The 26,538-nt window shown below is 48.1% G+C and overlaps 1 protein-coding gene across 2 annotated transcripts; it reads right to left on the reverse strand.

Moving 5' to 3' along the window:
* Nucleotides 1-302: 302 nt before the first annotated feature.
* SLC22A5 (solute carrier family 22 member 5) lies at nt 303-26,036 on the reverse strand. 2 transcript variants are annotated; one of them, XM_043912150.1, is made up of 10 exons: nt 25,188-26,036; nt 18,740-18,843; nt 11,606-11,667; nt 10,246-10,417; nt 8,968-9,094; nt 7,129-7,229; nt 5,072-5,286; nt 3,397-3,579; nt 2,129-2,264; nt 303-1,763 (listed from the first exon to the last, which is right to left on the reverse strand). In XM_043912150.1, the coding sequence occupies exons 1-10, from the start codon at nt 25,578-25,580 to the stop codon at nt 1,676-1,678; spliced, it is 1,581 nt and encodes a 526-aa protein (XP_043768085.1). In that variant the 5' UTR covers nt 25,581-26,036; the 3' UTR covers nt 303-1,675. The 2 variants fall into 2 exon arrangements, with proteins under 2 accessions (XP_043768085.1, XP_043768084.1); XM_043912149.1 differs by having other exon boundaries at nt 11,626-11,780; nt 25,188-26,021.
* Nucleotides 26,037-26,538: the final 502 nt, after the last annotated feature.

Consider the following 26,538-nt stretch of genomic DNA (forward strand, 5'->3'; position numbering starts at 1 on the left):
GCCAGGAGAATTTCGAAGAGTTGGATGTGACTGAGCAACTGAGCACACACACACACAACTGCACAGAAGCACTGGTCTTCCGCCCCACTTGCAGGGGAACCCAGGCTAAGACATTTGTGCACGAATTCTGGCTCAGTCCATAGTCAACAGAGCGAGGGTCTCTAGTACACGGGGATTAAATCTTAGCTTTAGAGACCAATTATAAACTTCTGTTAGAATTAGTCCAAGCTGACAGAGAGAAAAGTCACGTGAAGGTGTGGTTTGACTTACCAGACTGTGAAAATAAAACTTGTGGGCAGTTATTATTTTAAAAAATCATTTATTAAAACATCTTCATTTCCCAAGGCACTTCAGTAGCTTTCACAAAAATACTTTTTTTTTTTTTTTTTTTAAACCAGGTGAAGCATATGCTCTAGGAGTACCATGGTAACATATTCAGAAAAGAGAAGACAATTTTACACTGAACACAGAGTATCTCCCAGTGTTAAACCACTGAAGTGAGCAACTCTGAAAGACCGTGAGCACAACTTAACCTTCTTCTCTGTAATTTCTTCCTACAGATTTCTTCCCCATGATTAAGTAGCACAAAAGGAACACACACAATGACGTCATTTTTGGCACTCAGAGAAGTGCTAGTATAGCTAAGGCTGGTGAGGCCTTGCAGAGGTGGCAACTGCAAACCATTGCCCGAGTGATTCTGGGTTGAAATGAACAATCAACAAAAGACAAAACCAGGAGGCTAAGGAACCAGCCTTTCCTAAGTCTATTCTGAAGGGCAAATAACTTAAGGAGAAAAAAGACATAACAAACAAACAACAAACAAAACACAAACAATCAAAATCCACATTATAGTTTTGGGAGAGGAGACACGTTTGCTTGTCTCTCTCACTGATTTACTTCCTTCAAACCATACGTCAGAAACCATAGTAGCTAGGAGACCTGATTCACAGAGCAGTGGAAAACAAGTATAGTAGATTCAGTGATGCATCTCTTATGGGCCCGGACAAGCCCAGTGCTTTGATCAGATGTAAACAAGTCTACCCAGTAGTCACTCTGAGTGGTTTAAGTGCTCGTAAGTCAATGCCCTTGTCTATGTTCTGTATCTGCTCAGTTCCCTCCATATTAAATTTTTCTAGCTTTCCCCAGACCTGTGTTCTCTTGCCCTGGGGAAGCAACAATATCCTTTGTAACTGAGAAAGTATGAGAAATCAAACTTCCTGTGAAATTACTTCTCTTCCTCTAAAGGGCACCATTAGAGGGAAATGGGGAAAAGATGTTTAGTGGGGTGGGGGTTGGGGAGGGGAGGACTAGACCCTCAAGTCTATCAGAGGCCTTTTTTAGGCAGTCTGAAATTAAAACGTAAATTTAGCAAATGCCTCTCCTATTTTTCCAAATCCTACTGGTTCCAGTTAGTGGTTAACTTCTTAGAAAGTGCCAAGTCCATCATTGTAATGGTTAGGATTTATCCAAAGTTGTCTGTCAGTAGCCAGAGTCCCTGGAGAAAGGTAGTGTCTAGGACCATAAGCAGCTGAGTTTGGGTGTCCATCCATGAGCAAGGCAGACATGGCATCCATAGAATCAATAGCAAAGACCTTTGCCACTGAAGGACCAGTGTCTGCACAAGCCACTTCTGACAAGACAGTCTTTCCTCTTCACTTTCTCACTGGAGGTTGTGTTAGAAGGATGTGCTTTTAAGAACTGTGGGGCTTTCTTCACCATCCTTTAACATCCTTGTGTGGCTTGGAGTTTGCCTGTATTTTATTCTGTAAAAACAAATCAAACAAGTTAGTAACAAATCTTAGAAAGATTATCTACCAGTCTCAAAACAAACCCCACCCCCGCCATTGCCATAGCTGAGGTTATCTCATTAAAGGGGGGAAAAAAATCATACAGCAGATTCTGAAAGGTTTCTCCTTGTCTCTGTACTATCCCAGAGTTGCTGTTGCTGTGGAGAGATGCGTGATGACCTGGTGGTCTAGGTCCGGCCAGAAAGAACAGGCTGTAAGCACCTTGCCACGTCTGATCCTCTTATGGCTAAACTCGTCCACGGCATTTCTGAGTTTGTGGGGAACTCTCTGCCAGGCCCAAATCTAGCGCATTAACTTTGTGAAGAAGGAGGCCTCCTTACCCTTTGACCCTTAGCATCTGGTCAATGGTGTCTGGGAGTGGAATGCCAAAGGTCTCCGGGAGGAACAAGGTGAGGATGGCTGTCAGGATGGTCAGACTCCCCATGAGAATGTAGGGCAGGAAGCGGTCGTAGGCACCTGTGGCGAAGCAGACAGAGTCCCAAGCTGGGGTGCAATTAGACGTGGTCTCTCCCCTCCTTTCATGTCCCCAGGACTCTAATGGGTATAACCTGGCTTCTCGGCCTCGGCATCTCCCAGTCTGAGCTGCCATATTGGAATGTGGCACCTAGGCAGGTCACAGAACCCAGAGCTGGCACAAACCAGCAGTACCTTGATGCAGGGGAGGGGTGTAGACTGGAAAGATAGGGCTGGGCCATTTCTATTTGTATTTCCTATCTTTTTTTTTTTTTTTGCTATCCCCTGTGGCATGCGGGATATCTCAGTTCCCCGACCAGGGATCAAACCCACGCCCTCTGCAGTGGAATCGCAGAGTCTTAGCCACTGGGCCGCCAGGGAAGTCCCTCCATTCCTATTTCCTAATGCTGGATTTCCAAGGAACTCGAGGTACTTATCCAGAGACGGGAATAACTCCTTCACCTCTCCAGACATGTCACAACCCACTCCATTTGTCTTCAGGCCAGGTCAGGAGGTGTTTCTGCTTGTCAGATCTTTGCAGCATGTTCACAAAGTGCTCCCGAGGCGGGGCCAACCCTCCCCAGAGATGTGCCAGCTAGGAATGTGCAGGGGGACTGCAGCTGCTCTGAGGAAACAATTCTGAGAAAGATAAAACTGGGGCCCTGTCACATAAGATGCCATAATGCAGATCTCTGCACAGTGTAAAGCTGCTGCGTTGAGTGCTTCAAGTTACAGAGGTTCTCTGTTCACCAGATCTCTTCAGCGGACATCCTTCCCTCCCTATTTCTATTCCTTTTAAATTCCCAGAAGGAATTTCACCAATTAAGTACACTGGCTACCTAAACATGCTGCAATTTCTTAGGACTGGGGAATTAAGTTCTCTGACAGAAGGCCTAGGAAGGCTAAAACAGGCACAAAAGCCTCCACTCTTGTCAATTTCGAGCTTGTCTGTAGGTTGTTTTCCACATGAGTGCTTCCACCACAGTGCACCTCAGTAGGAACCTCCCCCAGGCACAGATCCTGTCTTGGCTGCATGCACTCTTGTTTTCCTGTTGAGCAGTCCCCGGCCCACATTACAGCCAATCAGTGTTTCCACCCCAACCCTCCTGTGTGTGATCTGCCCCGAGGGACTTACCAAGGTAAATGAAGTAGGGAGACAGGATGCTGCCCAGGCGGGACGCTGTGGAGCTGACGCCCACGCCCATGTTCCTGACCACGGTGGGGTACAGCTCGGCCGTGTACACGTAGACCATGGAAAAGGCAGCTGTGACTCCAAACTTACCCACCATCACCAGGACTGTAGCCAAGTAATACAGCTCTGGAGAGGCAAAGGGAGGCAAGTAGGAGGAGGCAACAGAGGGTTGTTTTTTTGGTTTGTTTTTTGCCTGAAACAGACATATTTTCTCCCTTTCTTTCTGGGAAGGGTTGGGGAGGGAAGTTTCTATAACTTCCTACTATGGATAAGGGGCTTATGTCCCTCCAAGTTGCTTACTGAGAGGAGGCTGGGACCGGCAGCTGTGTGAGGACATACTCTTCTCCTCAGCCTCGAGACCACCAGAGTGAGCCCCTCAGTAATCCAAAGGAAACCTGCTCCCCAGTCACAAAGTCACTAAAGACATGGAACCTCATGCTGCCAGCACTGTGGAATTATCTAAGGATTTGCGTATAAATGGGAAGTTCAGTCATAACTCACTTCATGCTATCACTCTACTCAACACTTCACAGACCAGCAGACCTTCAGAAATGACCCTCTGATCTCCCCTGCTTGCTATGCCAATGAGGAGATGCTGCAAGTACCCTGTGGGTCTCCCCGAGATCTGGTGTGAGCCTCCACATACACCCCCGGGCTCCCAGCCACACTATGCAGTGTTGCCAGCCTCAGGGATCCAGAGGTCCCTACAACTCGATCCATAACAACTTGGGGTACCACCATGGACATGAGGGTCCATAAACCATTTTGTGAATTTTCAAAGACCTCACACCCTTCTGTAGGACACAAAGATGGTTTTACAAATAAACTCCTGCAGCTGGCCTGTGAGAACCGTGCTGTGGACTGACCCTCCCGTTTTCCTCCCCTCACCTCTTACCATACAGTCCAAGCTCATTATCCTCCTCAGGGTCTTGGCCTTTTTTTTTTTTTTTGGCCTGAAATGTTCTGCTTCTAGACTTTTTCCTGGGTTTCTCCATCATTTCATCTGTTGCTAACTCAACTGTCCCCTCTTCAGGGACACTGTCTGTGACCACTCTATATAAACCAGCTCTCCACTGTACTTCACTGTCATTATAAAAGGTAACACTGCCTGTGCTATACTAAGCATTTTATTGACTTGTTCATTTTCTGTTTTCCCAACTGGAACCTGAGCTCCAGGAAGACCTGGGGCCCTGCCCAACTAGTTTACTTCTGCTCCTTAGCCCCAAGAACAGCGCCTCCCCCACAGTAGACACTGCTCAGCTGCTTATTGGATGAGTGAATGAATGACTGAGACGGGGCCAGACTGAAAAGACACAGGGATGGCTCTCTTCCCTCCCCCTCACTCTGCAGAAACAAACACGCTCACTTTAGCTTGGGTAGAAGAGTACCATCAACTGCCAGCCCCACATGGCTGCTGTCCCTCCTGCCCCCAAAGCCAGGCCGTGATGACTGTCTGGTCCCGGGAGGTACTTCCTCCTGATTTGTTGGACGAGAACACAGATATGCAGGCAAGCTGTGACGGCATCACTTCATGCTCTTTACTAACTGGGTGAGACAGTCTGCTAGAAACCGGGTGACTCAGTGGATACCTCAGGCCGCAGACACGTATGGGACCTACCTGGGGGCACGAGCTGCACAAAGAGAAGAACGCTGCCACCTAGGAAGAGGGCCGTGGCCATGGAGTATCGTCGGGGCAGGTGCCGCAGCAGCAGCCAGGCCAACACGTACGCTGGGACTTCAACCACGGCCGAAAGGAAGCAGTTCAAATAGACGTCCCCATGCAAGTTAGGGGTGTCAAGGGAGAGCCCGAAGTAGCCCACAGATATGGTCATCCTGAAACAGAGTGCCGAAGAAAGCTGGAGAAGCAGCATCCAGGTGCCTCCCTACCTGGGCGACTTTTAAAATATCATTACTGCAGGAAATTCAAAACTATCATCACCAGGAGGGCAACAGACTTAACCTTGAGTCCTGCTTCTTAGAAACAAAGATAACTTCCCCCAGACCAGGGTACCTTTTGGGTCAGAGCACTTTCAAAGCATTCCAAAGTGTCCCAGCAAAGACATATAATTCAGATAGATTTCCTGTGTTGGAAAAAAACACCAAGACCCAACAACCTGTCAATAGGCCTTTTGACTTTACAAATCCTAAGCTGTGTGTGCTCAGCAGTGTCTGACTCTGCGACCCCATGGACTGTAGCCCGCCAGGCTCCTCTGTCCATGGGATTCTCCAGGCAAGAGTACTGGAATGGGTTGCCATGCCCTCCTCCAGGGGAACTTCCTGATCCAGGGATTGGATCAGTCTTCAGCATCTTCTTCTTCTCCTGCGTCTTCTGCACTGGCAGGCAGATTGTTTACCACTGAGCCACCCAGGAATCCTAAGCTGAAGCACTCACAAAAGCCTACCTCCCTACTCTCCGAACCTTCCAGATCCAGCAACTGAGAAGGAGCTCGGGAATGAGTAAAGAGGCAGCTATTAAGTGGGGTGCGGTAAAATTGGTGATATAACATAAAATAAGGAATAGTCACTGGTCAAATATTTAGAGAAAGATCCCTGGCAGATCCTCTGGGGCGACGAGCTAAGAGACTGGTCAGAAGCAGTTGATCCCAACCCCACCAGACTTGTGAGGAGGAAAGGGAGCTCCCAGTGGGCCATCTGAGTGCCTGTCTCCAGCAGACACTCCCTCTGTTGACGGTCAGCACTTTTTGGCAAACCAGACCAACATGAATCAGATTCTTTCTAACTCATCTGCAGGTTGAAGTCACAGCCATTATAATCAGGGAAGAGGGCTCATACAGGAGTCCCTGGGAAATCCAGAGCAGGTGGAGAGCCTGGGTGAACCTCAGGACTGGTGACTCACTGCAGGCTGGCAAGTCTGTGGTGCAGGCTGAATGCTGGTTTTGTCTGAGGCCGACTCAGGGGTGGTGTGCTGCCCTGAGGGATCCCGGGCCATTCCTTGGAAATGGGTGACTCATAGTACCGCCCAGGGAGCAACCCAGCTGGTTGCCAAGGCTTGTTGACTCTAGCAATAAGGACTCTGAGATGTAGCCTGCCTTCCTCCCCCACTGCAGGCTCAGGTAGTCACCTGTAATCCCAAGGGTCTGGCCACTGAGCAAACACTCTCTAGGCACTTAGATGTGTTCCTTCTTTCTGGTAAGTCACAAATCCCTGCCTGACACACTTGGGGAGATGCCACATTAGAAGGAACTTGAACAGCACATGCAGGCCATGGCTCTGCCTCCAGGACAGTCTCCAAACATTCCAGAGAGAAGACTTCCTGCTTCCACATTTCAAGAATGTAACCTAAAGGACGTGGAGTCTTCACTTAGAACTTCTTAAAGACCTCACCAGTCCTCCTCTGTCACCGTCTGATGCACTGTCGACAGGAACAACTAAACTAGGGACCCAACATGAGCAACTCTTCACCTTATGACCCAGAGGGATCTCCACAGACCCCGTATCTTCCTCAAGAGCCCCCACAACACTTTTCGTACTCCTCTTCTGAGATTCCGTTAAGAACCAGGACATGCCCACTTCTTTAATTGCAAGGCACATCTGTGCCACTTTCTGATGACACAGGCTTTCAATTTTGGTCTGAGACATGTCTGCAAATGTGAAGTCTGAGAGCTACTGCCAGAAGCTGCATCTGGAGGACCCAGGTAGGTCTCACTTACGCACCACAGAATTATGGACATGACGGTGATCATCCGGATGTTCCGAGTTCGGACCAGATCCAGGATGCTGTGGGACTGCTGCTTCTTGGAGCTTAGGTCTTGTAGCTGCGGACAACAGGACAGGGTATGGGAGGGAGAGAGGGCTGCAGACTTAGAGACTCCAGAACATACTCGAAACCCTGGCATCTTAGCTTTCTATGTCTCTGACTTGGGAAGTGGTTCATGTTTCTTGCTTGAAAAGAAGAGTAGGTATAGAGGCTGTGTCTTGGGCTGCAGAAGGCTTCACCAGGCCTTGTTGATAACAAATTAGTGAACAAGAAAGAGGAATAAAAGTAAGTGACCAGCCTGTAATGCAATGCAGCCAAGGAGGAGGCCTAAGCCGATGGCTCTCTCTGAGCACCACCCCGAACCCCGTCAATGGCCACATTCCAGGGAGGCCTCTGAGCATTCCTTCCCAAGCCTGGCTCCCAGCCCTCTGGGTCAGAGAGAGAAACTGGCTGTGTAGTTTATTGATATGATATTTTTTAAAGAATTAATGTTTTTTGGTCCTCCTACCATGTAGTTACTGGTCTACTTCCAAGGAAAAAAAATTTTCAGATAGAAAAACAGGAAAATTGACCTTGGCTTCACCCAGTGTAACTTCCTATGAAATTTGGCACAGCCAAGGACATTAATAAACCACACGTCTAAACACACTGATGTTGCTTTCTTAAGCAAACCCAGCTTTGGAGTCTGTTTTTCCTGAGTTAGCAGTTCAACAAAAGGTCAACTTTTGACCTAACAGATCCCCTGAAATACCCTCATTTCTATAAAGATGCCGGTGGATTCATGCGTTCACCAGAATGACCTCTGCAAAGCTACCAAGGCTACCTCACTAGAAGCCTTCCCGCCATCTACCCCTTGCTGAACTCTGACCGGGTCCTTTCTAGGACATGCTGAGTGGGAGCTGGTGCTGGGCCACTTCTTAACTGTGAGGCTGGCAGGGCTGGCAGTGGCCAGCGGCTTCTTTGCCACCTCTAGTAACTGGTCTCTCTTTCCCAAACCTGAACTCTGCATCGGAAGTCAGACTGGCTCGAATGTGCCTTTGCACACAGCAATATGCTCCTGCTGGCTCTTCTCACAGCCAGGCCCTTGTCTTTGTCAGAGCAGAGACACACTCCAGAACCCCATCAGCCAACAATGACAACGTCTAACCTCTTCTGGGAGCCATGGGACTGAGGAAAACGGCTTGCTACAGACAGGGTGGAAACAAAGGGAACAGGAAAGAGAAGCAAGACCCAGGAATCAGGCAGAGCCAGGAAATTACTCACTGCACGGGAGAACAGGGTTTGCAGGAAGGCGTGAGTTTGGGGGAGGGTGGATATCAAAAAGGACCTGGCTCTAAGACGATACTCAACAACTCTGCACTGGTAGGTGGAAGGAGACAGAACAGTTTTAACTCCAAATCTATTTTTGTTTCATATTTTAGGCAGTGATTTTTTTTTAATTAGAAACTGACCAAGGTATAAGAAACAATGATTTCCCAGAATGCCAACTTCATGGAAGACCTATTACACATAGAGAGTTTTTATTATGAAAAGTAATGGTTCCACTGTATGATCACCTAAAAGAGAAGATTTATACAAAGTATGAAAATCTAAAATCCACAGGAAAGGTAAAGGAATTGAGGCAGCTGGCACCTTCTCAACTTCTGAATTTTAACAGGACCTGCCTTGGGGGCAGCTGGGCCTTAGGCATGGAGGGGGCTGGGCTGCTGTGTAAAGGGAGGGCTTTGGGGCTGTGTGATGCTGCCCTAAAATTGTGGTCGCCGGGACCCTCCCACCGGCCCCTGCAAGGTGCTCACCTCACTGGAGTCAAAGATGGTTGAAGGTGCAGTGATCCCATTGGTTTTGGCAGCCCTGCGGATGATCACCTCTGCCTCCTGAAATCGTCCCTGAGAGATGAGCCATCGGGGGGACTCAGGGATGAACCTGGAAGTACAAGAAGCAATCTCACTGAGCCTTCTGTCCCTCAGACCAGGTGGAGCACAAGTGGAGGTGGGAAATGGGGTTTCAGAACCAGAGCGAGGTTTGAGGAATGTTTGATACTTCCAAGCCAGAAGCTAAGAGATGCACCGTGCTACAGCCAGTGAGTGTGAGCCTCTGATTACACTGAAGTACACAGAAGTTACAGGGGCCAACACACCCTGATGGGGTTCCTCTCTGGCTGGCCACCTCCTACTTCTGGGGAGTAGTGGTGCCACCTGCTGGAGACTAAGTAGACAGGCGCAACATGGGTTCCTGCAGCCTGGCTTCGGTCATGGGCTGAGCCTGGGGCCGGGGGAGGAACCTCACCTTGGTACTCCCCTGCTTGCTCCTGGCATCCACAGAAGCTTCTGCACTGGCCTCTGACAGCCTCTAGTTTATCCTCATCCCTCCCTCCTTGATTTTCCCAGTTGACCCTCTATAAGGCACTTGGGTGTTCTGAGACTTCGTGGATCTTATTTTCTACCTCACCAGGTGGCCTCTGCCCTTGGGTCATAACCAGGACTCATCTGTGTCTTCTGTGCCCTGTATCTTCCCCCTACTGTGCTCTGTAATGCTCTCACATCCGGGTGGGCCAGGGCCCTCACCATCCCCACCTGCAAAGTGGAGCTCCCGCCTCAGCCCCTCAGCTGCATTCTCTCTCTTGGTATGGAATAGCCTCCTCTCTACTTGTCCAGCTCTATGTTGGAGGCTAAGATGGAGCCTGGCTTCCGCCATCCTGCTACCTGGAGGGATTCTCACTTACAATGTGCTCCCTCTCCTCTCAGTCCTGTGGCACGAGGCTGCAGCAACACCCAACACCAGAGCCAGGGCCTAAGCTGTCTTGTCCTGCGGTCTGACAGCTTCCTGGAGGTCATGCTAGACTATCATCTCACATCTACTGCTTTTTCCTCTCTGTACACTCCGATCAACCCAGTACAGGGCTGAGAACAAGTCTGTTGATTTCCTGAGGTTGTTTTGTTTGGGGCTTTTCTGTGGATGGAAAAAACATTCTGAAAGAACATAGGATGTGTGGGTTGCTGCTGCCCCCTAGTGAAAGCCAGACAGAAGACACCAGGGACCCTGGCGGGTACCACCAGGGTACAGGGCACACTCACCACCACAGCACCGCACACAGCACCCCCGGCACCGTCAGTGCCAGCAGCAGCATCCGCCAGTCTCTGATGAAGTAAGCAAACAGGGGCAGCAGCATGTAGCCAAACGCATAAAATATGCACACGCCTAACGTAGAGAATATAATACGAACTGACTTGCCAAGAATTTCTGTTCCTGTTCAAAACAAGGGAGGAGTCAGGTTAGTATTTTAATTCTGGTCATTTCCTTATTCATCTTCTCTTGTGTAATTTTCAACATACAGATAAGGGATCAGGCAGAGTTATCTCGAAGTTTCCAAGCCTTTGGGAGCGACAGGATTCTGACCACCTGCTGCGGGGACCTCAGGGTTCTCTCCTGACACTGACATCACTTCCCGAAACCCTATGCTAAAGATGCCATGTGGGGCCTCAAATTTAAATCTTCACTGAGGAAGGGTTCATTAAAGGGGAAGTTGCTTTATAGCCACACGTGCTGACTATTGCACTTTTAAGAAAAATTTTTCCATTAAATGTGAAGAGAAACAAATAATCCTTTCAACGATCAGCCCAAGGAACCCAATGACCCAAAAGCTAGAGTTAGATTCCTCCGAACAGTGCGACTGGCAGCTTCTCTGTGAGAGCAGGCCCAAGCCCTGCACTGTGGATTATGAATTAAAATCCTGAAGGTCTCGTGACTAATGCCCACCCCTATCAATCCATTCTTTTAAGATTTTTTTTTAAAAATGTGGACCATTTTTAAAGTCTTTATTGAATTTTTTACAACATTGCTTGTCTTATGTTTTGGGTTTTTTCTTTTTTTTTTTTTTTGCCCAATGGGCATGTGGGATCTTAGCTTCACAACCAGGAATTGAATTCTCACCCCCTGCATTGGAAGGCAAAGTCTTAACCACTGGACCACCAACGAAGTCCCTCAATTCATTCTTGCCAGTCGATTTCACTAGGCACTGTGTGTTTCAGAAGAGGCAGTTTTCTTCCTTGGCGAGCTTGCCAATCATGGCCCTTGCTCCTCATGTCATGCCTCCCTCTTTCCTTAGCTACCCCAGCCCTGGGAAATGGCAGGCCCTATTTTTTAACAGAAGATGTTTAGGTGAATTCTAGTAAAATGGCCATCAAGTACTAATGAGACCAAGGTGCCACACGTTGGGGGCCAGAGAAGAACTGGAAATCAGCAGTCAGGCTATTGTGCTGCTGGGGACGCAAGGCTAGGTGGGCACTTGGAGGACTCAGTTTCCATGCCTACTAATTGGGTCCACCAAGGATCCCTGGTTGGCATTGCCAGAGACCACCTCCCCGCAGGGACATCACAGCTGTCCCCAGAAAGTGGGTGGTGGGATGATGATGAAACACAGGATCAAGTACTCAACTCCAAACTGATGGCCATACCCAGGACAAATGCTGCCACATAGTTGGAGATCTGGCCCATGCCTACAAGGAAAAACAGCACGGTAAACATCTCAAAGTTCTTCGAGAAGATCTGCAGGAAGCTGAAGCCTGTCTGCATGCCCATCGTCACAAACAGCACGTTCTTCCGACCAAACCTGGGAAAGAAAGGAGAGTGACAGAGAACCAGCTGGGAGAAGGCAGCAGGAATGGCCCCCCAAGGGGTCTTTCCCCGGGGTCATTCAGGGAGGGGCTGCGGACAGTGCTGTCAGGGCACTTGGTGCGGGGGCAGTCCTGGTCTCTGGGTCCCTAGGCTGTTACCAATGCACAGCCTGGGCACCAGCATTGCCCAAAAGGCAGTGCCAGAGTTGACACAATGATCACAAGGGACTGAAACACATTCATTATACTTAAGTTCATACATTCATAATTAATATTTTTAAAGAGTTGGTTTACTTTGGAGGATAATGGAGAAACAATTCATTATAGATGAAAACTGTTTAAATAAAGGGGAAGACATTTGTCCTGACTTTTATGTAAACTATATGAACAGTAACCAGTAACAGATGAGGGAAAGTATCATTTCATAAAAGTATTCCAACTATTAAATGAAACCAAAGTGATAAAATTAGAATATCATCCTTTTACGACTCCCAGTGAATGAACAGATATGGGCATCATGTTTCAATGACTCCTAACATCATAAAAAGAGACACTTGAACATTGTATGACTCCTATAGTCTTGCCAAAGAGGCTGGATCTGAATCTGATGAAGTCTCTGGATCTAGCTGCAATTTGCAAGAAATGCAGAGAAAAAAGGAATATGTTCAATTGCACTGTAAGTATACCCTCAGCAAAATTCAGACTGGGAAATTCTACAGGTAGAATAGCCCAGGCAGAGAAAAGGATGGAGAACCCCTAGGTTAAAGCAGACTAACAGACATGTAAAATTTTTTAAGTGAGCAAGACTAAACTTGTGTTTAAGGATGCACATTTGGATGATAAAACTACCAAAAACCCACAGGGAAGTGATTATTATAAGTCAGGCTAGTGTTTACTGATAGGTGAGGGAGGCTATTGTCCTTGGAATGGAACAGATGAGTGGGCCTTCCTGGTGGCCAGCAAAGTTCTATTTCTTGACTTGATGTTATTTATATGGTTATTTCCCTGGAATAATTCATTAAACCTCATTTGTTCTATGTGGTTTTCTATACCTATGTTCAACTTAAAATTTTTAAAATGTTGGGTTTTTTGGATTTGTTTGGTTTTAAAGACAGTGCTACAAAAAGTAGGAACAAGTCAACCTAGTTCATTCAACCTAGCAGATTCAGCTTGAGTCTGGCCAGGGCTATCAGATACCCATTTTCATTCAATGAATATTTATTTCAACATCTATTATATACTAGTCACTAGAAATGTATTTGAATAAGAAGAAAAGACACTGATTCTGCCCTCAAGGAGCTTATAGTGTATAGTTGGTGAGACACACAGTAGTCATATTTTAATCACACTGCTCAATGTACGATCACACACTGATACAAGGGCGTTGAAGGATCAGCATCCTGACCCACAAGGGACCCAAGAAGGAACCTGTCCTGGGCTGCAGGTAGGGGCTGGGGACTTGGGCATTCAGGGGAGGTCTCCTTGAAGATGGGGCACCAAGATCAGACCCAAAGGTAAAGTAGTTGTTCACAAGAGAGGGTAAGGGAGCGTGAGCAAGCTTTTAATGATATTCACATACAGAGGGGGAGGTCAACATTAATCATATGATAACATCTTTTATTTATTTCTGATAGGCAATGTGAAGGCAAGGCACAAGGAACCAGCGTAATAATGTAAACCAGACACCCTGAGGAGGTCACCTGTGTGGTCAAGGAAGGCCGTGGCACAGGGGTAGGGGTCTGGGAATGTTTTGCTGTGACTATGAGAAGAGCACGTACAACCATGGTTGGAGGGGAAAGACGAATGCACGCGAGGGGCAGCTGGTCAGGGGGTCACTGCAGAGGGTGCCAGGGGGCCAGACTGCACAAGGCCTTCAGCCACGGTAAAGAGTTTGGTGCTTCTCCCCATTACAACAGGGTTTTGTTGTTTTTGATGATACTGGCATCTAGTAAATAAAGGCCAGATATGTTCTAAACATCTGAAAATGCCCACAATAGTCTCCCACAAAAAAGCAGTCTCTGGGGCAAAATGTCAACAGTGCCGAGCTTGAGCAACCCTGGCCTAAAAGGAGACTCCCCTGCATTGTTCTGTAACAATAGTGCGCAGCACGCCAACCAAGGGGTGGGGCCTCCCTACCCTGCTCTCCCCTCCCAAGGGCTCCCTGGAGAGTAGTCAAGAGGACAACTCAGGGAGCCCTTCCATTGCAACAGTCCTTGGCAATCTGGGTTTGGGACTCAAAACAGTCACTTTTAAAAAGAAACATTTGGCTATTTTTATTTATACAGCACATTTGTAAAATACAGAAAAGCACAGAGAAGAAAATAAAAATCAGCTATATTCTTTGACAGCCACTAACATTTTTTTTCTTTATTTTTCTAAATTGAAGTATAGCCAATTAACAATGTTGGGCTAATTTCTGCTGTGCAGCAAAGTGACTCAATTATATAGAGATAGACATTCTTTGTTCCTCCTCTTTTCCATTACAGTTTATCCCAGGAGATTGGATATAGTTTCTTGTGCTAGACAGTATTCAATAGGATATTGTTTATCCATTCTAAACAAAATAGTTTGCATCTACCAACCCCAAACTCCCAGTCCATCTCTCCCCACCTCCCTTTCCCTTGGCAACCACAACGTTGTTCTCCATGTCTGTCTGTTACTGTTTTGTAGATAGGTTCATTTGTGTCATATTTTAGATTCCACATATAAGTGATATTGTATGGTATGTGTCTTTCCTTTTCTGACTTACTTCATTTAATATGACAATATCTAGTTTTATCCATGATGCCGCTAATGGCATTATTTTGTTCTTTTTTTATGGCTGAGTAGAATTCCATTGTACATAATGTCCCATATCTTCTTTATTCATTCATCTACCGATGAACATTTAGGTTGTTTCCATGTCTTTGCTATCATGAACAGTGCTACTATGAATATAGGGGTGTACGTACCTTTCTGAATTACAGTTTTGTCCAGGAGTGGGACTGTTGGTCATGTGGTAGTTCTACTTTTAGCTTTCTGAGAAACCGCCACACTGTCCTCCATAGTGGCTGCATCAACTTACATTCCTACCAACAACGTAGGAGGGTTCCCTTTTCTCCACACCCCCTCCAGCATTTGGTTTTTTTTTTTTTTTCCTTTCCCAGCAATTGTTATTTGTAGACTTTTTAATGATGGCCTTCTGACTGGTATGAGGTGATACTTGTCACTGCAGTTTTGATTTGCAAGAAAGGCTCACTTTTAAAATCTGTCAACAAAAGGTTAAACACACACATGTCCACAAAAATAAAAAAAATCAGCTACTTCTTCCCCAGGGTTGTGCCTCCCTTATAATTCTGCACCTAAAGGTAACTCAGTGACATCAGATAAAACACTCTGGCAACCCAGGATTATTTTATTGCTCTTGACCTTTAGGCTTATTCATATTCCTGAAAGGAGTCCTATATAAAAAGTTACTGTTGCTATCACAGACAACACTGGAGGGCATGAATGTACTGCTCTAAGGCAATCTGTTAGGCTTAGGTTTTTGACCTGGCTCACTTAGGAGAAAACTGTCCACCCCGCAGAGCACTGGGGCCGCACAAGCCTAAGCTTGTGCAGACAAGCTTGAGGGGTGGTACAAGGAGCTAAAGGCAGGTGCTGCAGCCAAAACAGCCACATTTTTGGCTATTTCATGTACTGGACTTAAAGGATCCTACTTAAAAGAAGAAGTCTGCTGGCAAAAAAAATTTTTTAAAGGTTTGAGAAGCACTCTACTAGTCCTTCTGAAGAATAAGGTAGTCTTCAACACAGTCACTAACTTTGTTTCTATTGTTTCCTTGGGAGCAGATCTTTTGAAACTTAAACGCGTTCCTCAGATCATCATGGTGTTACATGGTCATCAGGCTCCGAAGCTGACCCACAAAGATCTACCTATTCTATGATACAGCTGACCAGAGAAATGCACTGGGTTTCAACTCTGAAACTGGGGTACTTCCTCCTAGTTTTTCACATCAACGTAATTATTCTGAGTCTCAGCTGCCACCCCACCCTGTGAGGAGGACCTCCCACTTCCACTCCAGGAGGCCCTCTAAGCTCAGTCCACGGCATGCCCTTCTCTCACTCTACACTGTTCCCATCCACTTGCCGGGCTTTGATGAGGGTTCTGTGAACTGACAATTCCCAAATGTGTTTCTCTAGCCCAAACCTCTCATGGAGCACCCTATCCATACATCCAACTCCATACTCAATTATTTCTATGAGACCCTAAGTCTCATAGTCACCCTGAATTAAGTATGTTCAAATGGAATTCAATATCTTCTTCTACAAACTTGGTCCTCTTCCACAGGGCTTTGTCTTTGGGAAAGGTATCATCATCTACACAGCTGTGCAGGCCAGGCGTCTCCCTCCCCTCACTTCCTGTGTGCACATAGCTAAGTCCTGTTGGTTTTACCTTCTACTCCTCTCCATGTCTACTGCCTTCAGGCTAGTCCACATCACGCTCATTTCCTGTATAAATCATTGTGATAACCTCTCACTTGGTCTTTCCACCATCCCTCTTGCTTCCTTTCAATCCTTTCTCCACCAAGTTATCAAACGACTTTTTAAAAATGCAAACCTGATGATGTCACACTCTCAAAAGCTCCACCCTGCTTTGTGATGAAAGCCCAGACTCCTGTCACCTGCTAAGCCTGGCCTGCTCTTCTGCGTGGGACTCAGCCTGCCTCACTGCTGTGTCTCTATTCCACTTTCCACACCACCCCAGAGCACTGTCTCCAAGCTCCTATGGTGCACCATGCCTTTTCTTGAGTCTAGGCTTAAGCACTCTTGGCTTTCCTGCACAGAACACTCTTTCCTTTCTCCATCCCTTTAGCTGGCTAATGCCTACTCATTTTTCAACCCCTAGCTCATGGTTCACCATCTCAGGCCTCCTCTGTCATACCCTCTCTGAGTACCTTGTACTTCTCTCTATCATCTACCATCACAAAGGGTAATAAGTATTTCCCTCAATTTGTTGTTTAATACATTCTGCCTTGCTAGAAGGCAAGTTCTAGAAGAGTGGGCACCTAGAACAGTAGTTCACAGGAAACAGAGGATCAGGACTCTCTGGCCCCAAATCCTAGCCCTGCCACTTGCCAGCTGTGTGACTCGGGGCGAGTCACTTAATTCCTCTGGGCTTCATTTTTCCCATCTATAAAATGAGAAGAATACGACTTCCTGTATCATAGGGTTACAGAGATTAAATTATTTGTTGTTTATTTGTACAGTACTTGTAAGAGTGAATGGCACATATTAGAAGCTCCACATGTATGTATTATCTATTTATTCATTTACTTTAACTGTGCTGTGCAGCTTATGGGATCTTGGTTCCCTGCCCCGACTAGGAACAGAACCTGTGACCTTGGCAATGAAAGTGCAGAGTCCTAACCACTGGACCCCTGGGGAATTCTCAGATGCTCTGTGTTTACTAAGTAAATGTAAGTAACTAACTGATGCTTGCCGTAGGTTAAGAGTTCTCTTGGGTGGGGTAGCTGAGTCATAGAGTCAGTGTATATTCACCTTCAGTAAATACTGCTATGCTCTAAGTGTATTTATAAAGGAAAAACAGGGAAAAAAAAGTTTCATTAAAATATGCATTTAAGTATGTAAATGTTGAGATATCTTAGTTCCCCGCCCCCCCAGTAGGAACTGAACCTGTGAGCTTGGGAATGAAAGCATGGAGTCCTAACCACTGGACTACCAAGGAATTCTCAGATCCTCTATGTTTATTAAATAAATGTAAGTAACTAACTGATACTTGCTGCTAGGTTAAGAGTCTGGGGAAGCAAAGGCCTTTCGCCTAAAGGAGCAAGTGTCTCAGGCTCATCTAAAGTCAACAGTCAGTGGTCACAGCCTACTTAACTCTTTAATGCTTATAGGTGACTGTGGGAATTTGTCCCTTTCAAAAATCACTAGATGACACACCGGAAAAAACAAATCTAGTGAAAAATGCACATATTTCTTATGAGGAAAGACTTCTCAGGTAAAGATATTAATCCATAGATGCAACATGCCCAAACATCCCTCTGCATGAAAGCTACAGGGTAAAATGGCTGTGTTCTCAAAGCAGGATGACGTCCTCAGCCTGAACCTATGAGAGACTCCCCCTGCTGGGAGGATGCTGGGACTCCTCTCCACTGGGTGATCCAGTGTGGCCAAGGACCTTGCTGAAGGCTATTCTCCTTGCCACAGGCTTCTCTCACAGACCCTGAAGTCCTGAGATAGAAAGAACAATATCATAAACCCCTCTGTGAATATTGTGGCAACTCTGGAATTGTCTCCAGAAAAATGCTCGCATACAATCTCTAAAATTTTGTAGGTAATCTCCAGAGGAGATGAACTCCCTAAGCCCCAGACCTTGAGTCAAGAGCCCTGGAATTATACAAATCACCTGCTTATGGGTTGAAACAGCACACTTCCTGATTGCTGTGAAGTACCATAAATAATAACCACAAGCCTGTTAGCTAAAGGGAAACAGCCCTATGGACTTAAGAGTTCTGCCCATCACACTGCCATTGGCTAGTGAGACCTCCTCTTATCTTGAGGAAAGAGTGATGGTTTTTGGGAACACAGAGGCAACTGTCTATGGAATGCCCTAAGATCTAGAATATAGCTCATGTGCTTGTGTGTGGTGTCTCCCTCTCCTAATGTGTGAAGACACCAAAGAGTGATGCTTACCTGGGGAAGGCCAGCCAGGCGCCACAGAAGTGAATCAAGGCATATTTTCTGGTCAACTGGGTCATGGATACACTCAGCTGAGGTTGTTTTGCTCAGCAAGCATCAGTGAGAGGAGGCCGCTGACTCTCCTTACCTGGAATGGAGTCTATCGTATCGATGTGCCTGCCCCCTTTGCAAACAGACAGCCCAGGTTGAGAGAACACTACCTGGCTCTGTGCTGGGGTCCCCAGCAGCTACAGGAGACAGATACACACCTTACCTGTCTGAGAGCTGCCCCGAAATGAAGGAGCCCATCAGCACACCCACGAAAAACAAGGAGATTGTGAGCGGGGCCTTCCAGTCGTCCTCACACACCAGGTTCCACTGAAAGAGGAGAGAGGGGTGTATTACTTCTTTTTAAAAATGCTGTAAACGTTCGGCTTCTTGGAAAATGAAATCAAAACATCCCATATCCCTGCATGCTCTGTTTACATGACCGCAAGGGTGTGTGAGCTCACTAAGGCAGGTGATGGCCCATCAGGCAGCAAGGCATGGCGCAGGTTTCCCCTCAATGGGCAGACTGGCCATCTTGTTTTTCACAGCTTTTAGCCTCACTGTTTTGTTATCAGTTTCAGGAGGGGAGACAGGCAGGGAGTAGGTAGTCTGCCCACGTGCCAACCCAAGAGGAAGGGCAAGGCTTAATATGGTCACTTCTAAGGATCTGGGCTGAGGCTGGGACTGTGGGTGGAGTAGGTAACCTCTCAGTGGGGTTCAGGCCATTGGCAGGGATGGCATATGAGTGTTTCTGGAGCAGGGCTCTGCAGCTCCAAGGGTCAAGGCATCCAGCAAGGAAATGCAGCCAGAAGGCCTAGTATGCACCTTCTGGATCTGTTCCTTCAGCTCTGCTCAGGTCCTGACTCTGGGCCAATGACCCCTGGCTTCTTCTGCTGACATTTAGAGCTGTTATCCCTGATGCTGTGCCAATGTAAGGCCCGATTACAGCCAAGAGCTCTGAGCTGGGAGCCAAGAAGCTGGGTTGTAGCTTCTACTCTGTTAACTAGCTACCAACCCCATCTTGCCTTAATCTCCCCATTTATGACACAGTGACTAGGGGAGGGAACAGGTTACAGTGCTTGAGGTTCCTGGAACCTGGTATAGAGTTGCAACCATAGTTGGCATGGGAAGAGATCTGCAGGCACGGAGAAGCACTGAACACTCACACATGAGATTGCTCCAGCCTAACAAGGGTCAAGAGAAGGATGAGAAACCAAAATAGGAAGCTTGCTGGTTCCCAGAAGAATGTTTCCCAGAACAGAGAGATGGTGCTCTGTAATAACCAAGAAGGCCACCTTCCAGGGAATTCAGCCCCTTGCTTGCCCAGTGACAGGCTGCAGGCCTGTCCTCCATGGATCCTGTTGGCTCCTGGGGAGTGCATGGCTTCCAAGAAGAAAGCATCTCTTCCAGGTCAAGGTCAGAGGGAAAAACAAGTCTGCTTCTCAGCCCTGCTGGGCAGTGCATGCAGAAAGCCTCCAGGCACCTCAGAATGGGTAGGAGGGCAGCCCTCAGGATGGATCAAGAACCCTGGCAGAAGATGATAAGGATCACTCAGCCGCAAGCTGGCCCTCCACTCAGGAGCAAGCCTGCGCCTTGGATGGACTGAGAATGGGTGGTGATCCCCACTCCAGGGAAGAGTTGGGGGTCACCAACTCTTAAGTCTAGAGGAAGCCCAGACTATCAGGGGACAAGCAAGGAGCACTAAGGCCCAAAAGTTCAGGCAATGGCAGCCTTCTCATCTCTGCAGTCTTGGTGGTGCCAGCACCCAGATACCATCTTCCTTCTAGGAGGGTGTGTGCTCCTAGGGCAGCTGCCATCCAGACACAGCTGCTGAAGTCAGGATAGGAGTGGCAGGGAGTTAGAGCTGAGGGACTCAGTGAGGGGGTGCCAGCCTCTGGGTGTTAGAGCTTCAGGGCCAGATTATGGTTATGGCCACAAGAGAATATGATGGGATCTATTCCCAGCTAGCAGGCACTATTTTTGTAGTGACAAGAGATTTTAAAAAAGACTGAATAGAGTCATTAGCTGCTTCTCAATAGGTTTCTCATGAGAGCTGGGGTCTGATATAGCTGAGCCAGACTAGAAGTCCAAAGGGGCTTTTTCAATGAGTTCTGGAGTGGAACCTCTAACCCCCCACCTCATGTCAGGTCTCCCAGTATAGGCTTCTAGGGACTTCTTGACTGGCAAGGCCAGATGCTACCTGAAACCAGGTCAAACAATGCTCTGCAGGAGATAAGGCGACTGTAGTCCTCCTCATGAGGATCCCCAGAGCATCTCTCCAGCGCCGGCAGCCTCAACCCCACCACTTGGTTCAGTGTCCTTACTCTGGGCAAGCGTGTAACTACCTTAAGTAACTGGGCTCTCCATCTACTACCGACATTTCTTAACAATTCTCATGGCCTGGCTCCGGGCCCTCCAAAAGCAAGCATGGGTTAACAGTCCCTTCTTACTGGGAAGGAGTGGGATGAGAAGCCCATAGAGTCCAGGTTATGACCCAAGGTTTGCTGTCTTAAAAATAATCTAGTATTTCTCTACCGAGTTCCTTGCTTGGCAGCCGTGACTAAGGCAGCTACAGATCTGCTCACTGAAGAAGCCACCTGGTATGAAGGATGAACTGTACTGGCTGTTGATAATAGGTATTAACCTTAGAACTAAATGTGTAGGCTTAAGATTTATTTCATGAGCCTAGCATCATTACCCCTCAGCTGGGTGAGCTATAAAAGCAGGAGCAAACTGAGGAAAAAAAAAAAAAAAAATCTGACAGTAACCCTGGCAAGGGGCCTAGGCTTGCTACCCTTTCTGGTTAGAAATGTGCCTTTCTAGTGGCGATAGCTTCTTGGAGATAGCTTATATTATATATATATATATAAAGCTTTTAAAATTACATACTATAGTTATGCACAGTTTGTTTTATGTAATTTATACCTCAATAAAGCTGTTTAAATTTTTAAAAAGAAAGAGAACTGTGTCTCTTGAACGCAGTATGTAATTGGTGCTACTTCTCAGTTATGGGAAGTACAGAGATGATGTAGTTCCCTGGGACTAAATGTTCTTACCTGTGAGTTAACTGGAAGAAAACAGTGATAGAGCCTGTGCCCACAGGGCAGAAGCTCTTCCCTAAGATGTACCGAGCCTGACCGCATCAGTGGTCAAACACACTGGTAAGCACTACCTGTTACTGAAGGCCATGCCATCCTACACACATTTCATCCTGCCTCCTGCTGCAGTTAATGGTGAATCCTTGACCCAAGGCTATCAGGGCAAGGAGAAGAATTTGCAACCACATCCTCTAAAAGCCTGGCAGAGCCCTGCAGCAGAGAGACTCAGTACCTGTTTGATACCTAGGTGAGTGAGTGACTCGATGCATAAAGGACTGTTAACCTTCCAAACCATACTATCCCTTGGGTTTCATCCTTGGGTTTAGCTGCCCAAAGCCCAGTTGAACCCTGAACTTCATTCTCAACAGATTATTTTCCTTTCTCCCTCATTCCTTCTCTGTGTCAACTGTCAGAACTTTGACCCAGGGTGTTGGTTCTCAGCTAGCTAGAGTCTCAATCTGACTGCTCATGGTCAGATGGGTCTGCTGTGACTTATGTACACAGGGGCCCTCGGGGATTTGCCATGAGCTGCAGGGGCAGAGAAAAGAGTCTACACTTCCCTAGAGTGAGGGGAATCAGAAAGGCAGAGCAGTGAGGCACTGGCTCTGGGTCTCTCTGGTCTCCCCACCCTATAGTCAGCCCGGGGCCTGCCTCCCCAGTTGATGTAGCCTTTTCTTTAGGTGGATGTGGAGGTAACAGTGGGTGCTCTCCTATTTTCTAAGACTATACACTTATGAGATAAGGCTGATGGAAAAGCTGGTCGACAAAAAGAGGCTTTCCAGGACAATAGGGAGTGAGTAAGAGTGCTGCCAAGGGCCGGGCCAGGGTGCTTCTGGGAAGCAGAGACTGGCAAGGGGCAAGGGGCCACAGAGAACTGCTGGATTTTTGGCTGAAGAGACCCTAACTCATGAGTGCCGGAGTGCCTAGACATTTCCAAAGGAAAACTCTACAGCCACAGGCTGTGCTATGGCAACACCAAAAGGCAGGTGACCCAGGCAGCTGGAAAAATCACCCATGCTCCCAGAGAAGGAGGCGGTGCTGGGCCAAGGAACACACAGGGATTGGAGTGGCTCCACTGCACAATGGAGCAGCCGATGCCCCGGGGTGACTGAAGGGCTACAGGAGGGCTCAGCCTAGAAGCTCCCGAACCACTAACCTATTCCAGAAACATGGGAGAACAACGTCTTTCACCTCATAAACAGTGTCCCCTTCTTTCTGCCACTCCCAACACCTTGTTGCAGATCCACACGGGCACAAGCACCAGTCTCTGGAGTGGGGGATTATGTTTACTTTGAAATATTCCACTTAATGCTTTTTGACCACCCCTGAGTTTCTCTTCTATGAGTTAAACCTGTCCTTTTCTTCTTCAGTTCTCCCACGGTGGAGAAGATTTCAAAATGATTCATTAATCCATTCAACAAAAATGTTCCTGAGCACTCGATCTGCATCCAGCATCAATGTCAGGACTTGCAAGATATAAGTGCACCACAAAGTTTAGTACTATGTGTGTACTCGTCAACTCCAACAAAGAAAAAAAAATCAAACATGAAACTGGGGGTTTTCATCTTCTGCTGAAAAACATGAATAGGAATTCCATACCAGCATACTTACAAACACCTCTAGGCATGATTTGGGGCAGAGGGCAGGCTTGAAGACATTTAACAGGCACAGGACTAGCTGCAGTAGTCAGCCAGGCAGGTCCGATTGAAAGAAAAGGGGCCTTAGAAAAATGGAGCCATCAGAATGTTAATGTAACAGCTTCCAACAGTGACTGTTCACCAGAGGAGAAAGAGCAGCCTTGAACCTAAAAGTCTGGCATACCAGCATCCTCAAAGAGCTAAGTAATGTATTAATCTTCTCTCCCTGCAAACACTGACAACCTGGAAGTAGGTGAAAGGGCACAGCGCTCTTATGAAACTGTTTAGACAGCTAAAGAAAGCTGAAACATATAAAAGGAAAGGCTGATATTGGTAGCAACATAGCTCAAGGACCCTTCTGGAACAGTCTGCCTTTGGGAGCTCATCAGTGCCATCACTGCTCTCAGCCAAAGGTAGGATGGGGTCAGCAAAGAAAGAGCAAATGATTCGAGTAAATCAGAAACATTAGGGGTTAGGGCAAAGTCTTAAGAAATGCCACGAGCTGCTTCTGACGTCACTGCCTTCTCCTTCTGCAGGCAGCCAGATGCAGAATTTGCAGGGACTTCTAAGTCATGGAGTATGGCTTCCCCTCCGTGGTCTTTGCCTGCAATCTGAGGGACAGCCTCTACTTTCACAATGCTCACTGGCTTCCAGGAGGGTGACAGACTCACTTGGGAGGCTAGGATCGAGGATTTGTGATGACTGGAGGTTTTAATGCTCCGTGCCCTCTTCAGCCACAGATCACAGTCAACTACCTCCAAGCAGTGCCTCTTCTCTCAAGCAGCAATGCCTGAGGACACTGGAATGGTGTCGCTTGCTGAGATCCCAGTGGGGCTCTTCTCACACTCCTCCTACACACATCTGGGGACATCAAATGTCCAAATATACAAAAAACAACACACACCCACAAGTTTGTTGTGGCAGCACTCAGACTACCTTGAAGGGTGACAACCCCCAGAAGCAACACACACACACAGTCTCCATGTAAGCCTCCTTGCGGCTCCAGTAGGGTTTGATGCCATACCAGGAACTATGGACCATTCCCTTCAGCCTCTTCCCTGTGAATTCTGACCTCATGCCAGAATTGTTTCTTGATGTTCCAGACTTTGTCTCTGTTGAGCTATACACCGCAGACTCATCGACAAGCCTCCTTCTCCAAGAAGCCTTCCCTACTCCTCAAACCCCTGTTCCTGACACCCAGTGAACCTGGGCACCCGAGAGTCTATCAAGAAGTGCTCTTTTTAATGTCCTGCTTGCTCAGTTCTGCTGAGACTACACAGAGTCAGAGTGCCAGAGCTGGAGTAAGATGCAAAGCAGAACCACATGCCACCATAAATATCACATCATACATCCAGCTTTAATGACTACAAGGTCACCGGGGATAGAAAAGGCTGCCCAAAAGGAAAATCCAAGGGCCTGGGGAATGAGAAAGGTTTTCCCCCTGCTTCCGATGAACTAAGGCTGTATGCTTTAACTAAATCTGGCTAAAGACATTTATACCCTAAAACATTCCAGGTCAAGAAGTCACTCCGAATGGATCTTCAGATGCACAGAATCCTAAAAGACTAATGATAACTGACCATGAGTAAAAAGTAAACAATTTTTTTTTAAATGGGGAATGACTTTGACTGCTCAGTATCTTGGAGTATTTACAAGGAATTGCCAGGGCCTTCTTGACTTCCTCTCCAAGGTAGCTAACAAGGATGGGTGGCCAGACAGAACCGTGCTGCGATGGCCATGATCTCTCTGGAAGTCACCACGAAAAGTGCTCCAGAGCCACCTGGCTGGAGGATGTCCATCACCAGTATGTAGTGAGTCCGCGGAGACGGAGTGACAGCATCCAGCACGCACCTTGGCGGGTGGAGTGCGTGACCTTAAAGACAGTAAAGGTCCTGCCTACGTCTAGGTCTCAGGCCCTGAGCGCGGAGCTGGTACCCACCTCGGTGACGATGGTGGACAGGTAGATGTCCTGGCTGAAATCCCAGCCATCCAGGCAGCCCTCCTGCTCCAGCTGCTCCAGGTCCACATCGCGCCCAGGCTCCAGCCCGAGTGCCGAGAAGTTGACGATCGTAGCTAGTCGGTAGCGGCGGCAGCTCTGAAGCACCTCGCGGCCGTCCTGCAGCCGCACCGGGACACTGTGGTTGCGCCACGCGCTGCTCAGGTTCGCGGTGTCCGGCACCCGGCAGTGGTGTTCAGGGGTCGCCGTAAAGAACACAGACGACAGGCCATTGAAGCCGTTGGGGATGATGCTGGCGCTGAGCAGGAAGAAGATGAGGCGCTGAAAGGGCCCCCACTCGCCCAGGAAGGCGGTCACTTCGTCGTAGTCCTGCATGCCGCCTTCAGCTGCCGGCGCGCGGCGCGCGGCCCGGGGTCGGAGGACGCGGCGGCGCGCGGGGGCGGAGCGTGGCGAGCGTGCGCGCGTGCGCGGCGGATCCCCACAGCGCGGCCGAGCAAGGGCCGGAGCTTGGGGACGGCCCGCTGACTGAACAGGTTCGCAAGCTCCTTCCGCCGCCGCGGCCGAAGCGACTGGCCTTACATAGCGCGCGAGGCCGGGGCGGGCTCTGGGCCTGAGCCGCCCAGCCCGCCCAGCCCGCCGGTGGTGCGGCGCGGACGGGGGTGGAGCTGGACCGCGAGTGACGGCGGGGGGCGGGCCCGGGCCGCCGGGCGCACCTGGAGCTCCGGCTGGTCGCTGCCTCCGGGCGCGCTCGGTCTCCGCTGGCCTCCGTGGGCCAAGCCCTGAGGTTACAGCCGAAGGAGCCCTGGCTGGGCTGAGGAAGGCCGCGAGACTTGTGACCTCGCCGGCGTCTGAGGCCAAGCTCGCTGGCCCAGCGCGGAGCCCGGGGAGCGCCCGAGTGGGTGAGCCGGCAGCTAGGCTCAGGTGTTAAAAATACTGCAGCGTCCCTTCCCCGACCTCTTCTTTTACAGAGGCCTAAAGGGGTAGGTGACTAGCCCAGGGTCTCGTAGTTAGTATATGCCCTTGACACCGCCCATTTTTGTAAAGGAGACCGTGATTATTTTGAAACCGGAACCGTTAACTACCCCAATGGAGAGACTGGGAACAAGCACTTAATTCTAATCCACATGCCCTTTTCACATTGTGGTCTGTAACAAGCCCTTTTCGTTGTCCTTTAACTTGTTCAAGCAGATGTAAAATTTTAACTTCAGGGTTATTGAGGATCTCAGTCTAGGAGTAAATGTTCCTCAGATCAGTTATTTCTGCGCAGAGTTAAGAGTTGAAGGGTAATTTTTAAAAGCAACTAAGTGATTCTAAAGCTTCACTGTCCAATAGA

The sequence above is a fragment of the Cervus elaphus genome, chromosome 9 (assembly GCF_910594005.1).
Source record: "Cervus elaphus chromosome 9, mCerEla1.1, whole genome shotgun sequence".
NCBI lineage: Eukaryota > Metazoa > Chordata > Mammalia > Artiodactyla > Cervidae > Cervus > Cervus elaphus.

Bases quoted from the DNA above. Each gene is read 5' to 3' on its own strand.
- SLC22A5 (XM_043912149.1), bottom strand. From the start codon at position 25,580: ATGCAGGACTACGACGAAGTGACCGCCTTCCTGGGCGAGTGGGGGCCC. The intron at 7,230-8,967 runs GTGAGCACCTTG...TGTTGTCCGCAG, and splicing joins CCATCTTTGACTCCAGTGAG to CTACAAGACCTAAGCTCCAA. The intron at 3,580-5,071 runs GTAGGTCCCATA...TTGCCTCTCCAG, and splicing joins TGTGCAGCTCGTGCCCCCAG to AGCTGTATTACTTGGCTACA.